The sequence below is a fragment of the Triticum aestivum genome, chromosome 4B (genome assembly GCF_018294505.1).
Source record: "Triticum aestivum cultivar Chinese Spring chromosome 4B, IWGSC CS RefSeq v2.1, whole genome shotgun sequence".
Lineage (NCBI taxonomy): Eukaryota > Viridiplantae > Streptophyta > Magnoliopsida > Poales > Poaceae > Triticum > Triticum aestivum.
Window position 1 is genome coordinate 599,872,565 of NC_057804.1, and position 17,551 is coordinate 599,890,115.

General features: G+C 45.1%; 1 protein-coding gene across 1 annotated transcript; it reads left to right on the forward strand.

Annotated features, from left to right (window-relative positions):
• The first annotated feature begins 278 nt into the window (after positions 1-278).
• LOC123093493 (ras-related protein RABC2a) lies at positions 279-5,138 on the forward strand. The gene is made up of 6 exons (XM_044515470.1): positions 279-565; positions 1,638-1,706; positions 2,115-2,180; positions 2,809-2,930; positions 3,370-3,498; positions 4,695-5,138. The coding sequence occupies exons 1-6, from the start codon at positions 427-429 to the stop codon at positions 4,791-4,793; spliced, it is 624 nt and encodes a 207-aa protein (XP_044371405.1). The 5' UTR covers positions 279-426; the 3' UTR covers positions 4,794-5,138.
• Positions 5,139-17,551: the final 12,413 nt, after the last annotated feature.

The window sequence follows — 17,551 nt, forward strand, 5'->3', positions numbered from 1 at the left end:
TCCCGAGTCAACAAAGAAAAAACGCTCGGCCGTGGCGCGGCCGCGGGAAGGGACAGCGCGGTGCGGCGCCACCTGGCCCGCCGCCCCTCCCCCGCGCCACGCAGCCCCCCCCACGTCGGGCCGTCAACCGCAACCGAAACAAATCGATCGCATCCATCCCAGTCCAGTCCACTGCAGTCCAGTCCGCCTGACGCCTCTCTCGCCGTCGTTCCGTTTCCATCCCGCTGACCCCCCTCCCCTCGCCTCCTCCCTCTCTCCCGTCGCTTTATTCCCTTCCCCTTCCTTCCCCCCTGCTCCAGCCAGAATCTCCACTCCACCAACCCACCCGCCCGCCCGCCCGCATTCCATTTCCCTTCCGTTTCGCGATTCGATCCCGTCCCGACCCAGGCCCAGCCCCGGCGCGGCAGCCTGATCACGCGCGCGGCCATGGGCTCGACGCCGGGGAGCAGCTACGACTGCTCCTTCAAGGTGCTGCTCATCGGCGACTCCGCCGTCGGCAAGAGCAGCCTCCTCGTCAGCTTCGTCTCCGCCGCCCCCACCAACGACGACATCTCCCCCACCATAGGTATCATTACCTCACCTCCCTCCCTCCCTGGATCTCGCTCGCTCGCCGCTCGCTCGCCGCTCGCCCCGACTTGGAGACAGCAATAAATTCGTCCTGTCTCCAGCTACCAAGCGTCCGGAGACGGTACGTAGCCATCCGATTCCGGGCGGCGTTACTATGCGTGCCCCGCTGTTTCAATCATACCATCAGATTTCGTTGCGCCGTGCGTATACGTACCAAACGTACCTGGTATGCAGATGATAGTTGTTGGGGGAACAGTTCAATTCAGGGATCAACCAACATGGCCATGCCTATTTGCGGAGCGCAGCAGATGTTTGCTTCTGCGGTTTCAGGCATCCCCCCGTAACTGCTTATTAATTGCTTCCCCATCTGTGTGTTGCAGCTAACCAACTTGGACCACTTCCTCGCGTATTTCAGCTATTCCTGCCTGAACATTTATTTAAAGGAACCTTGAGCCAAGGATGAATGTTTGTTTGTGTGTTCCTTTGCTAGAGGCTGGAAACTCAGTGCAGAGATGTGTATGCATGTGGTTACCATATTTCATAGAACACTAGGACAAAATCCGGCCGTCCTTTTCTCGGAGGTACTAGTTCCGACCAGGCACAAGAGAGAATGCTGAAAGTGCCCCTAGTTCCTGCATAACTACTACTCCATCCGTCCGATAATATAATGTAGTGTCAAATACGCTCTTATATTATGGGACGGAGGGAGTAGCAAACATATTTACCCTGATCATTTTTTAGGATGAATTCGTTCACAGTGTCAGCTCAAAGTGCATATATGTTTGCTGTTATTTTCTGGACCCAAATGCAATTGGAATTAATATTACCGTGGGGCACAAGCGTTCTATATGTCCATATCAGCCAAGTTTCTGAGCCGATCAAATGTTCCAGTCGTCTAACAGCTAGCCGCTCCAGCCTCACCTTATGTCCTGAGTAGAGGGCATCCAACTACTCAGTTATTGACTCATGAAGTCATGATCATCTTCTTGTATAAGTGTGCCTTTTTGCTGTATTCTCTCTGTTATTTACTTGCCAGGATTTAGTTTTAATCTGCGACAATTTCTTTCCAGGGGTGGATTTTAAAATCAAGTTTCTCACTGTTGGTGATAAGAAATTGAAGTTGACAATATGGGACACCGGTAAGTTTTTTGCTGCCTATTTGCTTATGGATATGGTGTTTACATGCTTTCCCGACAATTTTTTATCTATGTTACCTCTATGCTTTTGGGGGCAATTACTCCTCTGCAGTATGTACTTCCAGACTTTCAATAGCACCCCCCAAATTACGAGCCTACTTGTCATTTGCCCCCGATTTTTTTTCTGCCCGGCCATAGGTCATCACTTGGGCTGTTCTGTCCCGAGCACAATCACCTTACAATACAACGTGTAAAGAAAATATGTTCTAGAAAAATACTGCATTCCATTCTACTGAGAGTGTATTTCTGTGCAATACTTCTCTGCTGTATCATGTTCTTCTATAGTCTATTGTATCTAATGGTGTTCCTACAATATCAAGTGTTTGACCAACTGAATTTCTTTGTTTGCAGCTGGCCAGGAGAGGTTTAGGACAATCACTAGTTCTTACTACAGAGGTGCTCATGGAATTATCTTAGGTAATATGATTTCTCCTAAGATTTGATTAATGATCATGATTAGAAGCACTAACCATTTTCCATGTGTGACTTACAAATGTACTTCCATGCCATCTTACTGTTAAATATAATTGTTTAAATTGTTTCCTTGCTCTTCTGACACCACTAAATTTAAGCTTACAGTTAATCTTATAAACTTTGTGCGTGCTCAACTCTGGTGCCACTGTTAATGGTCCCAAACAGGTCATTTTTGTATTCATATAAACCAAGCAAGATGCCATACTCAATAGTGATTTCTGAATAAGAAAGTGACTTCTCAAGTTTAGCCATTATATAGATGCTTGTTAGTTGTAACCATTCCATTCGTATACCAATTCTTGGATATGCTTCCAATGGGTGTTTAACAAACATTGCCCTTCTTCGTCATACTTGATTGAACTTGTGACTGAACTTAGATGTCACCTCACTATGATAATGTACCAACAATCATTTTGTAGCGGCATTTGGGGAATGGAAACTTCTGTTGAGATTAGTGATGCTGAAATGCTTCAAAGAACCCTTACAGTATTTCATTTTATTTTGCGGAAGGTGTTGCAGCTTGCAGGTTAACTTGCAGAAGTTTTAACTTTCTGCTGTCTTCTTCTGTTAGTTTATGATGTCACCAAGAGACAAAGTTTCACAAATTTGGCTGATGTATGGGCCAAGGAAATAGAATTGCACTCAACAAACAAAGAGTGCGTCAAAATGCTTGTTGGAAACAAAGTGGACAAGGTATATTTTCTTTCGTTCTAAATCAAATGGTTACTTGCTGTGATGATAGTTCCATTTCAGCTCATGTTGGTGTTTTACATTTTAAATACAGAAGCATTTGGTGGGTGAGTGATAAGTTGTTAGATCAGTTTTAGGTCCCGTTGCATGAATATTGAGCACTCACCAGATACTACATGACCCTCCGATTCATATTACTTGTCGCTCAAACGGATGTATCTAGATATATTTCAGTGCTAGATACATCCATTTGAGCGACAAGTAATATGGATCGGAGGGAGTAGATAGATGGGTGAAGAGAAGTAATTTTGCTCATACAATGAGATCGATTACCCAAAAAGAAAATACACGTTTAACCTTATTAAGGCTACCCATTTACAGGAATAATATGCAAGATGAAGTAACACTACTGTCTTCTGAATATTATGGTTTTACCTTGCAGGATGAGGACAGAATGGTAACAACAGAAGAAGGTCTTGCCTTTGCACAGCAGTGTGGATGCCTTTTTCTCGAGAGCAGTGCCAAAACAAGAGAAAATGTGGAGAAATGTTTTGAAGAGCTTGCGCTAAAGGTACACCCAGAGGAACATACTAAGCATCATAACCTTAACCTCTTTACTTTTTTAGCACCCTGAAAAGTTAACTTGTAAAGGTATGCATCATTCCGTGCAGTAGCATCATTGAAGTTAGAAGTTAGACAGATACTAGCAAGTGAACATTTCATCATTAAAGTTTTTACTAGCAATTTAGAATACGGCCCTGTGCTTCACAAAACCTATCTTCTGGCAGTAAATATTCCCTTACTACATGAAATGTATTTTATATTTGTTATCCCATCTTATTGCAAAGCACAGCTAGAGATAGTATAGGCTTGTTACAATGATATAACTGCTATGTTTATTTCAGTATATTGTTCCTGTATCGTGAATCTTGAATTTGTCTTTCAGAGATGTATCCTGAATTTGTTGTTGCACATACCTTTTATTGTATATGCTCAACACAATAATCAATTTATGTTGTGCTGTCACCCATCAGTTCGTTAAGTACCATATCACTTGAGTTCCTGGAATGGAGAACGGCCCCTTTAGGTCTTTGAACCTGTATTACTAAGTCAACAAATTTACAAATTTTTAGAGGCAGTAGGAAAGCAGTTATAGACCATTGCAGTTGCTTAAGTGTTAGCTTTCTCTTCCCATACCGCCACTTGGGCATAGTGGTTGCCTTTTGAGAGGAGGGAAGGGCAAGCTGGTCTTGAGGCAACCTCTTTGGGCAGCATATCACCTGATGTACTCACAAAGGACATGCTTGAGCCAATTGTCTGTTTTGTCAGATGATTGACTTGATGCACTATAATGACTTGTTTCCTTCTGCCCTTCGGTATGGATAGTGCAGCCCCCCCCCCCCCCCCCCCGACTTCTGTATGTCTTAGCAGCGTATGTGCTCATACACAATATATGTGTTGAACAGCCCCTTTTCTTGTGTCACAAAATTCATCCAGCTCCTCCATGCGAAGATACAGTTTTTTTATCGAGAAACAATTTTAATACGATTTTTTTTATCAAGATAGGAGCTAGATGTAAGCCTTATTAATATCTCCACTCTTCAGTGCCACACAACCCAGAACTTCTGTTCTACAGTTTAAAAAATGTGTTTTGAAGAGCATCATTTGTTTGAAGTGGTAGCTAGCAACTATATTTCCTTACTCATAGTAATACAACACTACGCTCCCTTGCTTATGGAAAGTGTAACTACCTTTGCTGTGTTGCAGATTCTTGAGGTTCCAAGTCTGTCGGAGGAAGGCTCGTCGGTCGTCAAGAGGAACTCGCTGAAACAGAAGCATGAGAAGAGCGGTGGGTGCTGTCAGTAGATCCGATCCAGTCACTGTATGCAACCAACTAGATCCTGCGATCGGTGCCTAGGCTAGGTTGTTTTGGTGTTCTGATGTAAATGAGTTGTATCTAAGTGCTCATCGGTGCGAGTAAAGGGAGGAATAACAACTTGAGGTTTTGGTGTGATGCGAAGGGTGGGCGGGGAATTAGTTGACCTGTACAAAAAAGAAAAGAAGCCGCTGTTTTCTAACTCAGCTTGATCTGGTTTGCTGATTGTAATGAGGTCGAGTGGCTCGGCGAGCTGATCCGCTTCCTTCCACACTGGTGTGGCGTGCGTGGGAGTGTACTGCTGGTACATAATTCAGGGGTGTTTTCTGGTTTCAGTTGGTATCTTTTCGTTCTCCCTGTAACCCCTTCATGATCTTCGGTTTCCTATGGAATTTTCATCTGTTATCCTGCTGAAGCCGTTTCATCGTGTCTTGCCGTGACAAAGCTTTGTGAGGAGCACTACTTCTAAGCGATGCGACTGTACTGAATCAATCACATGCGTGCATCCAACTCTTGTATCGATCTGAGTACTGGCTAGCAAGGCTTGCCAGGCTTTCTCTTGTGATCATGTAGCAGATGCTCCCATGGTAACTGCATCGTGTTCACGTACATGCATTGTGCATTGTTGGTTCTTGCGCACAGTGAACGCCGGCAGGACAAAGAGCAACCACGATGGGCTCCCAGCCCAGGAACATGTGCACGTGATGCGTGCAGCGACCAATGGCGTTTCTGGCCTCTGCACGGACAAAGGAACATGTATCCCCCTTTGGCGGACCAGTTTCATCAGGACAAAAATGCGGCAACAGTGTATGTGCATCTCACTAAATTAGTAGAGTAGTAGTACCCGACGTGCGGTCATAATCAGTACTCTTAAGACTGTTGCACAAAGTTTCCATGCATGGGGAACCGGGGTTACACGGCCAGTTCACGTGAGACCCTCAACTTGTGTACCATCTCCCTTGTCTACTGGCTACTGCCCTTGCATGGCCCCCATGGGCCTGGATGCATGCACGTCTCAACAATAAAGAAAGAAATGATGGGTGGCAGCTAGCCAAAAAGTTTGCTGGGATCATGTCTATGGCAGTGGGTAAGAGCAACTCCAACGGGGCGACTCAAACGGACGCGCGCTTTGTCCGTTTTTTATTCGTTTGGGTCGGCAAGGTAGACGTGCGCGTCCGCATTCTGAAATAGGACGGCTTGACCGCCCAACGGGGAGGCTGACCCAAATGTGCCGGCATGCAAAAAAAAAATGCTCGTATAAAATAAATTTAAAATAAACATAATTAAACATAAGTGACCGGTCAAACGTCGGCCAAAATCCACTTAAACATAATTAAACATTAATTAAAACATTAAAAAAAACTGCGCCCATCTTCTGCCGCTCCGCACGCTGCCCTAGATGTCGTCGGCCTTGCCCTTGCCCTTAGCGTCGACGCCGTCGTCGCCATCGCCGATGAGGTCGATAAAGACAGGAGCAGGGCCAGCCCAACCGAACGCCGCCTGGTACGCTGCCAGGGCAGCCCTCTCCGGCGTCTGCTGGGGCGGCGGCATTGCGGCTAGCCGTGCACGCTCCTCCTCCTCCTCCTCGAGCCGGAGTGCCTCCGCGTCGCGCTGGAGCATGGCCTCTAGCGCATCTGCTCCCTGTGTTGGGAAACATAGTAATTTCTAAAAATTTCCTACGCGCACGCAAGATCATGGTGATGCATAGCAACGAGAGGGAGAGTGTTGTCCATGTACCCTCGTAGAACGTAAGCGGGAGCGTTATGACAACGCGGTTAATGTAGTCGTACGTCTTCACGATCGACCGATCCTAGTATCGAAAGTACGACACCTCCGCGATCTGCACACGTTCGGCTCGGTGACGTCCCACGAACTCATGATCCAGCAGAGTGTCGAGGGAGAGCTTCGTCAGCACGACGGCGTCATGACGGTGATGATGAAGCTACTACCGGCGCAGGGCTTCGCCTAAGCACTACGACGATATGACCGAGGTGGATTATGGTGGAGGGGGGCACCGCACACAGCTAAGGGATCAATGATAAACTTGTGTGTCTATGGGGTGCCCCCTCCCCGTATATAAAGGAGTGGAGGAGGGGGAGGGCCGGCCCTCTACTATGGCACGCCCTGGGGAGTCCTACTCCCACCGGGAGTAGGATTCCCCCTCTTCCAAGTAGTAGGAGTAGGAGAGAAGGAAGGGGAAGATAGAAGAGAAGGGAGGAGGGGGCGCCGCCCCCCTAGTCCAATTCGGACTAGGCCTTGGGGGGGGGGGGGGGGGGCGGCCTGCCCTAGGCAGCCCCCCTCTCTCCCTTAAAGCCCAATAAGACGCATATACTCTCCGGCGAATTCCCGTAACTCTCCGGTACTCCGATAAATACCCGAACCACTCAGAACCTTTCCGATGTCCGAATATAGCCTTCCAATATATCGATCTTTACGCCTCAAACATTTCGAGACTCCTCGTCATGTCTCTGATCTCATTCGGGACTTCGAACAACCTTGAGTATATCAAAACACATAAACTCATAATACCGATCGTCGCCGAACGTTAAGCGTGCGGACCCTACGGGTTCGAGAACTATGTAAACATGATCGAGACTCATCTCCGGTCAATAACCAATAGCAGAACCTGGATGCTCCATATTGGCTCCTACATATTCTACGAAGATCTTTATCGGTCAAACCACATAACAACATACGTTGTTCCCTTTGAGTATGTTACTTGCCCGAGATTCGATCGTCGGTATCTCAATACCTAGTTCAATCTCATTACCGGCAAGTCTCTTTACTCGTTCCGTAATGCATCATCCCGCAACTAACTCATTAGTCACATTGCTTGCAAGGCTTATAGTGATGTGCATTACCGAGAGGGCCCAGAGATACCTCTCCGACAACCGGAGTGACAAATCCTAATCTTGATCTATGCCAACTCAATAAGTACCATCGGAGACACCTGTAGAGCACCTTTATAATCACCCAGTTACGTTGTGACGTTTGGTAGCACACAAAGTGTTCCTCCGGTATTCGGGAGTTGCATAATCTCATAGTCATGGGAACATGTATAAGTCATGAAGAAAGCAATAGCAATATACTAAACGATCAAGTGCTAAGCTAACGGAATGGGTCAAGTCAATCACATCATTCTCTAATGACGTGATCTCATTAATCAAATGACAACTCATGTCTATGGCTAGGAAACTTAACCATCTTTGATTCAACGAGCTAGTCAAGTAGAGGCACACTAGTGACACTCTGTTTGTCTATGTATTCACACATGTACTAAGTTTATGGTTAATACAATTCTAGCATGAATAATAAACATTTATCATGAAATAAGGAAATAAATAATAACTTTATTATTGCCTCTAGGGCACATTTCCTCCAATCTCCCACTTGCAGTAGAGTCAATAATCTAGTTCACATCGCTATGTGATTTAACACCAATAGTTCACATCATCATGTGATTAACACTCAAAGTGTTTACTAGAGTCAGTAATCTAGTTCACATCGTCATGTGATTAACACCCAAAAAGTACTAAGGTGTGATCCTGTTTTGCTTGTGAGAGTAGTTTAGTCAATGGGTCTGCCACATTCAGATCCGTATGGGCCTGGATGCATGCACGTCTCAACAATAAAGAAAGAAATGATGGGTGGCAGCTAGGCAAAATTTTTGCTGGGATCATGTCTATGCCAGTGGGGTAATCTTTCATAAATAGTGGTGTTTAGTATGTATACTAAATTATAGGCATACAATACATGAAAATCATAGTCATAGTTGTGCAACGAAGACCACAAAAGTCAAGCCGCGCCTTGTATTTTGGGAAGGAGGGAGTACTAAATTAACGAATGATTTCCTATATTCACTAGTAGAAAACGGCCCATTTGGCCCGGTTCCAGAGGCCCTTTAATCCCAGTTCAGGAACCAGGACTAAAGGGTCGGGACTAAAGCCCAAACCCTTTAGTCACGGTTTGCTTACGAACCGGGGCACACTACTAGGGAAAAGCCTAGCGGCAGCGTGGGTTTTGGGTGTATTAGTAGCGCGGGTGCCCGCACTACTGATACGGCGCCACAACTAACTTGTAAAAGTAGCGCGTGTTGACACGTGCTACTGCTATACATGGTTAGCTATAGCATGCATTGCAGACAGCGCTACTGCTAATTATGTGTAGCGGGTCTTATACCCCACGCTAATGCCATTACTGTCAAAAACAAAAAAAAATATCGATCCCATGCGTGTTGTCAATGGCAGAAGTGGTTCGATCTAGCGACGGTTGGGGTCGCCGGAGGCATGAACGGACAGCGCCAGACCAGATGCGGCAGTGGCTGTTGGAGAGGGCCCGTTTCTATGCAAGAGCCAGGCAGTAGCGTGGGGATCCTCTTCCCGACCATGCCAAATAGCTCCTAGTCGTCCATGGCGACGACCTGCACGGGCATGCACATGGGAGGGTGAGTCAAACCAGAGGGAGAGAGAAAAGGAAAACCGAGGGAGAGAGGAAGGTGATGGAGGGAGCAACAGAGCTAGTCACCGGTGGTGAGGTGCTCCGGAGTGGTGGCGCGGGGCGGCGGCCTCTTAGACGTCGGTGGAAGACCGGCAAGCTCCTAGACGCCAGTGGCGCGAGGCGGTGGCCTCTTTCAGGGCCATGGAGGAGGAGGGGCGCATGGGCAAGAGGTCCATGTGAGAGCGTATGGAAAGAGAAAGGAGAGAGTGGCGGAAGATAGGAGGGATTTGGGGGAGGAGATGTGGATTCGGCCGAGGATATGGGGACTTCACCTACCTCATACTTAGTAGTAGCAAGGGGTATAAAACCGTGCTACTACTATCAACTTAGTAGTAGCGCGGGTTTATACCCCTCGCTACTACTATGGCATGTCTCGGGGGTCACGGTAGAGACCGCTTAGTAGTAGCGAGGGTCAAAAACCCGCGCTACTTGAAGGAAATATGCCCTAGAGGCAATAATAAAGTTATTATTTATTTCCTCATATCATGATAAGTGTTTATTATTCATGCTAGAATTGTATTAACCGGAAACATAATACATGTGTGAATACATAGACCAACATAACGTCACTAGTATGCCTCTACTTGACTAGCTCATTAATCAAAGATGGTTATGTTTCCTAACCATAGACATGTGTTGTCATTTGATTAACGGGATCACATCATTAGGAGAATGATGTGATTGACATGACCCATTCCGTTAGCCTAGCACTTGATCGTTTAGTATATTGCTATTGCTTTCTTCATGACTTATACATGTTCCTGTAACTATGAGATTATGCAACTCCCGTTTACCGGAGGAACACTTTGGGTACTACCAAACGTCACAACGTAACTGGGTGATTATAAAGGAGTACTACAGGTGTCTCCAAAGGTACATGTTGGGTTGGCGTATTTCGAGATTAGGTTTTGTCACTCCGATTGTCGGAGAGGTATCTCTGGGCCCTCTCAGTAATGCACATCACTATAAGCCTTGCAAGCAATGTAGCTAATGAGTTAGTTATGGAATGATGCATTACGTAACGAGTAAAGAGACTTGCCGGTAATGAGATTGAACTAGGTATTGGATACCGACGATCGAATCTCGGGCAAGTCACATACCAATGACAAAGGGAACAACGTATGTTGTTATGCGGTTTGACCGATAAAGATCTTCGTAGAATATGTAGGAGCCAATATGAGCATCCAGGTTCCGCTATTGGTTATTGACCGGAAACAGTTCTAGGTCATGTCTGCATAGTTCTCGAACCCGTAGGGTCCGCACGCTTAACGTTATGATGACAGTTTTATTATGAGTTTATGCGTTGATGTTATATGCACGAGTAGAACACAAGTGAGTTGTGGGCGATATAAGTCATACTGCTTACCAGCATGTCATACTTTGGTTCGGCGGTATTGTTGGATGAAGCGGCCTGGACCGACATTACGCGTACGCTTACGCGAGACTGGTTCTACCGACGTGCTTTGCACACAGGTGGCTGTCGGGTGTCAGTTTCTCCAACTTTAGTTGAACCGAGTGTGGCTACGCCCGGTCCTTGCGAAGGTTAAAACAGCACCAACTTGACAAACTATCGTTGTGGTTTTGATGCGTAGGTAAGAACGGTTCTTGCTAAGCCCATAGCAGCCACGTAAAATTTGCAACAACAAAGTAGAGGACGTCTAACTTGTTTTTGCAGGGCATGTTGTGATGTGATATGGTCAAGACGTGATGCTATATTTTATTGTATGAGATGATCATGTTTTGTAACCGAGTTATCGACAACTGGCAGGAGCCATATGGTTGTCGCTTTATTGTATGCAATGCAATCGCCCTGTAATGCTTTACTTTATCACTAAGCGGCAGCAATAGTCGTAGAAGCATAAGATTGGCGAGACGACAACGATGCTACGATTGAGATCAAGGTGTCGCGTCGGTGATGATGGTGATCATGACGGTGCTTCGGAGATGGAGATCACAAGCACAAGATGATGATGGCCATATCATATCACTTATATTGATTGCATGTGATGTTTATCCTTTATGCATCTTATCTTGCTTTGATTGACGGTAGCATTTTAAGATGATCTCTCACTAAATTATCAAGAAGTGTTCTCCCTGAGTATGCACCATTGCCAAAGTTCGTCGTGCCCAGACACCACGTGATTATCGGGTGTGATAAGCTCAACGTCCATCTACAATGGGTGCAAGCCAGTTTTGCACACGCAGAATACTCAGGTTAAACTTGACGAGCCTAGCATATGCAGATATGGCCTCGGAATACGAAGACCGAAAGGTCGAGCATGAATCATATAGTAGATATGATCAACATAATGATGTTCACCATTGAAAACTACTCCATCTCACGTGATGATCGGTTATGGTTTAGTTGATTTGGATCACGTGATCACTTAGATGACTAGAGAGATGTCTGTCTGAGTGGGAGTTCTTAAGTAATATGATTAATTGAACTTAAATTTATCATGAACTTAGTACCTGATAGTATCTTGCTTGTCTATTTTGATTGTAGATAGATGGCCCGTGCTGTTGTTCCGTTGAATTTTAATGCGTTCCTTGAGAAAGCAAAGTTGAAAGATGATGGTAGCAATTACACGGACTGGGTCCGTAACTTGAGGATTATCCTCATTGCTGCACAGAAGAATTACGTCCTGGAAGCACCGCTGGGTGCCAGGCCTGCTGCAGGAGCAACACCAGATGTTATGAACGTCTGGCAGAGCAAAGCTGATGACTACTCAATAGTTCAGTGTGCCATGCTTTACGGCTTAGAACCGGGTCTTCAACGACGTTTTGAACGTCATGGAGCATATGAGATGTTCCAGGAGTTGAAGTTAATATTTCAAGCAAATGCCTGGATTGAGAGATATGAAGTCTCCAATAAGTTCTATAGCTGCAAGATGGAGGAGAATAGTTCTGTCAGTGAGCATATACTCAAAATGTCTGGGGTATAATAATCACTTGATTCAACTGGGAGTTAATCTTCCGGATGATAGCGTCATTGACAGAATTCTCCAATCACTGCCACCAAGCTACAAGAGCTTCGTGATGAACTATAATATGCAAGGGATGAACAAGACAATTCCCGAGTTCTTTGCAATGCTAAAAGCTGCGGAGGTAGAAATCAAGAAGGAGCATCAAGTGTTGATGGTTAACAAGACCACTAGTTTCAAGAAAAAGGGCAAAGGGAAGAAGAAAGGGAACTTCAAGAAGAACAACAAACAAGTTGCTGCTCAAGAGAAGAAACACAAGTCTGGACCTAAGCCTGAAACTGAGTGCTTCTTCTGCAAACAAGCTGGTCACTGGAAGCGGAACTGCCCCAAGTATTTGGCGGATAAAAAGGATGGCAATGTGAACAAAGGTATATGTGATATACATGTTATTGATGTGTACCTTACTAGAGCTCGCAGTAGCACCTGGGTATTTGATACTAGTTCTGTTGCTAATATTTGCAACTCGAAACAGGGACCACGGAATAAGCGAACACTGGCCAAGGACGAGGTGACGATGCGCGTGGGAAATGGTTCCAAAGTCGATGTGATCGCAGTTGGCACGCTACCTCTACATCTACCTTAGGGATTAGTTTTAGACCTGAATAATTGTTATTTGGTGCCAGCGTTAAGCATGAACATTATATCTGGATCTTGTTTGATGCGAGACGGTTATTCATTTAAATCAGAGAATAATGGTTGTTCTATTTATATGAGTAATATCTTTTATGGTCATGCACCCTTAAAGAGTGGTCTATTTTTGATGAATCTCGATGGTAGTAATACACATATTCATAATGTTGAAACCAAAAGATGCAGAGTTGATAATGATAGTGCAACTTATTTGTGGCACTACCGTTTAGGTCATATTGGTGTAAAGCGCATGAAGAAACTCCATACTGATGGACTTTTGGAACCTCTTGATTATGAATCACTTGGTACTTGCGAACCATGCCTCATGGGCAAGATGACTAAAACGCCGTTCTCCGGTACTATGGAGAGAGCAACAGATTTGTTGGAAATCATACATACAGATGTATGTGGTCCGATGAATGTTGAAGCTCGTGGCGGATATCGTTATTTTCTCACCTTCACGGATGATTTAAGCAGATATGGGTATATCTACTTAATGAAGCATAAATCTGAAACATTTGAAAAGTTCAAAGAATTTTAGAGTGAAGTTGAAAATCATCGTAACAAGAAAATAAAGTTTCTACGATCTGATCGTGGAGGAGAATATTTGAGTTACCAGTTTGGTTTACATTTGAAACAATGCGGAATAGTTTCGCAACTTACGCCACCTGGAACACCACAACGTAATGGTGTGTCCGAACGTCGTAATCGTACTTTACTAGATATGGTGCGATCTATGATGTCTCTTACTGATTTACCGCTATCGTTTTGGGGTTATGCTTTAGAAACAGCCGCATTCACGTTAAATAGGGCACCATCAAAATCCGTTGAGATGACTCCTTATGAACTATGGTTTGGCAAGAAACCAAAGTTGTCGTTTCTGAAAGTTTGGGGCTGCGATGCTTATGTGAAAAAACTTCAACCTGATAAGCTCGAACCTAAATTGGAAAAATGTGTCTTCATAGGATACCCAAAGGAGACAGTTGGGTACACCTTCTATCACAGATCCGAAGGCAAGACATTTGTTGCTAAGAATGGATCCTTTCTAGAGAAGGAGTTTCTCTCGAAAGAAGTGAGTGGGAGGAAAGTAGAACTTGATGAGGTAACTATACCTGCTCCCTTATTGGAAAGTGGTTCATCACAGAAACCGGTTCCTGTGACGTCTACACCAATTAGTGAGGAAGTTAATGATGGTGATCATGAAATTTCAGATCAAGTTGTTACTGAGCCTCGTAGATCAACCAGAATAAAAACCGCACCAGAGTGGTACGGTAATCCTGTTCTGGAAGTCATGTTACTAGACCATGATGAACCTACGAACTATGAAGAAGCGATGGTGAGCCCAGATTCCGCAAAATGGCTTGAGGCCATGAAATCTGAGAAGGGATCCATGTATGAGAACAAAGTGTGGACTTCGGTTGACTTGCCCAATGATCAGCAAGCAATTGAAAATAAGTGGATTTTTCAGAAGAAGACTGACGCTGACGGTCATGTTACTGTCTACAAAGCTCGACTTGTCGCAAAAGGTTTTCGACAAGTTCAAGGGATTGACTACGATGAGACCTTCTCACCCATAGCGATGCTTAAGTCTGTCCGAATCATGTTGGCGATTGCCGCACTTTATGATTATGAAATATGGCAGATGGATGTCAAAACTGCATTCCTGAATGGGTTTCTGGAAGAAGAGTTGTATATGATGCAGCCAGAAGGTTTTGTCGATCCAAAGGGAGCTAACAAAGTGTGCAAGCTCTAGCGATCCATTTATGGACTGGTGCAAGCCTCTCGGAGTTGGAATAAACGTTTTGATAGTGTGATCAAAGCATTTGGTTTTATACAGACTTTTGGAGAAGCCTGTATTTACAAGAAAGTGAGTGGGAGCTCTGTAGCATTTCTGATATTATATGTAGATGACATATTATTAATTGGAAATGGTATAGAATTTCTGGATAGCATAAATGGATACTTGAATAAAAGTTTTTCTATGAAAGACCTCGGTGAAGCTGCTTATATATTGGGCATCAAGATTTATAGAGATAGATCAAGACGCTTAATTGGACTTTCACAAAGCACATACCATGATAAAGTTTTGAAAAAGTTCAAAATGGATCAAGCAAAGAAAGGGTTCTTGCCTGTGTTACAAGGTGTGAAGTTGAGTAAAACTCAAAGCCCGACCACTACAGAAGATAGAGAGAAAATGAAAGATGTTCCCTATGCTTCAGCCATAGGCTCTATCATGTATGCAATGCTGTGTACCAGACCTGATGTGTGCCTTGCTATAAGTCTAGCAGGGAGGTACCAAAGTAATCCAGGAGTGGATCACTGGACAGCTGTCAAGAACATCCTGAAATACCTGAAAAGGACTAGGGATATGTTTCTCATTTATGGAGGTGACAAAGAGCTTGTCGTAAAGGGTTATGTCGATGCAAGCTTTCACACTGATCCGAACGATTCTAAATCGCAAACCGGATACGTATTTATATTAAACGGTGGAGCTGTCAGTTGGTGCAGTTCTAAACAAAGCGTCGTAGCGGGATCTACATGTGAAGCGGAGTACATAGCTGCTTCGGAAGCAGCAAATGAAGGAGTCTGGATGAAGGAGTTCATATCCGATCTAGGTGTCATACCTAGTGCAGCGGTCCAATGAAAATCTTTTGTGACAATACTGGTGCAATTGCCTTGGCAAAGGAATCCAGATTTCACAAGAGAACCAAGCACATCAAGAGACGCTTCAATTCCATCCGGGATCTAGTCCAGGTGGGATACATAGAAATTCGCAAGATAGATACGGATCTGAATGTCGCAGACCCGCTGACTAAGCCTCTTCCACGAGCAAAACATGATCAGCACCAAGACTCCATGGGTGTTAGAATCATTACTGTGTAATCTAGATTATTGACTCTAGTGCAAGTGGGAGACTGAAGGAAATATGCCCTAGAGGCAATAATAAAGTTATTATTTATTTCCTCATATCATGATAAATGTTTATTATTCATGCTAGAATTGTATTAACCGGAAACACAATACATGTGTGAATACATAGACCAACATAACGTCACTAGTATGCCTCTACTTGACTAGCTCATTAATCAAAGATGGTTATGTTTCCTAACCATAGACATGTGTTGTCATTTGATTAACAGGATCACATCATTAGGAGAATGATGTGATTGACATGACCCATTCCGTTAGCCTAGCACTTGATCGTTTAGTATATTGCTATTGCTTTCTTCATGACTTATACATGTTCCTGTAACTATGAGATTATGCAACTCCCGTTTACCGGAGGAACACTTTGGGTACTACCAAATGTCACAACGTAACTGGGTGATTATAAAGGAGTACTACAGGTGTCTCCAAAGGTACATGTTGGGTTGGCGTATTTCGAGATTAGGTTTTGTCACTCTGATTGTCGGAGAGGTATCTCTGGGCCCTCTCGGTAATGCACATCACTATAAGCCTTGCAAGCAATGTAGCTAATGAGTTAGTTATGGAATGATGCATTACGCAACGAGTAAAGAGACTTGCCGGTAACGAGATTGAACTAGGTATTGGATACCGACGATCGAATCTCGGGCAAGTAACATACCGATGACAAAGGGAACAACGTATGTTGTTATGCGGTTTGACCGATAAAGATCTTCGTAGAATATGTAGGAGCCAATATGAGCATCCAGGTTCCGCTATTGGTTATTGACCGGAAACAGTTCTAGGTCATGTCTGCATAGTTCTTGAACCCGTAGGGTCCGCACGCTTAACGTTACGATGACAGTTTTATTATGAGTTTATATGTTTTGATGTACCGAAGGTTGTTCGGGGTCCCGGATGTGATCACGGACATGACGAGGAGTCTCGAAATGGTCGAGACATAAAGATTGATATATTGGATGACTGTATTCGGACACCGGAATTGTTCCGGGTGATTTCAGAGAAAACCGGAGTGCTGGAGGGGTTACCGGAACCCCCCGGGGAAGTATTGGGCCTTAGTGGGCCTGAGGGGAGAGAGAGGGCAGCAGCCCAGGAGGTGCCCCCCCCCATGGGGAGTCCGAATTGGACTAGGGAGGGGGCGCGGCCCCTCTTTCCCTCTCCCTCTCCCTCTCTTTCCTTCCCCCTTCCTCCTTCCTAGTGGGACTAGGAAAGGGGAATCCTACTCCCACTAGGAGGAGGATTCCCCCCTCCTGGGCGCGCCCCCTAGGGCCGGCCGGCCTCCCCCCTTGCTCCTTTATATACGGGGGCAGGGGGCACCCCAAGACACACAAGTTGATCTTCGTGATCGTTCCTTAGCCGTGTGCGGTGCCCCCCTCCACCATATTCCACCTCGGTCATATTGTTGCGGTGCTTAGGCGAACCCTGCGTCGGTAGAACATCATCATCGTCACCACGCCGTCGTGCTGACAGAACTCATCCCCGACACTTTGCTGGATCGGAGTACGGGGATCTTCATCGAGCTGAACGTGTGCTGAACTCGGAGGTTTCATACGTTCGGTGCTTGGATCGATCGGATCGTGAAGACGTACGACTACATCAACCGCGTTGTCATGACGCTTCCGCTTACGGTCTACGAGGGTACGTGGACGTTACTCTTCCCTCTCGTTGCTATGCCATCACCATGATCTTGCATGTGCGTAGGATTTTTTTTG

Coding starts and splice junctions, on each gene's coding strand:
- LOC123093493 (XM_044515470.1), top strand. CDS start 427: ATGGGCTCGACGCCGGGGAGCAGCTACGACTGCTCCTTCAAGGTGCTG. Junction 566..1,637: donor CGACATCTCCCCCACCATAG/GTATCATTACCT, acceptor ATTTCTTTCCAG/GGGTGGATTTTAAAATCAAG. Junction 2,931..3,369: donor TTGGAAACAAAGTGGACAAG/GTATATTTTCTT, acceptor TTTACCTTGCAG/GATGAGGACAGAATGGTAAC.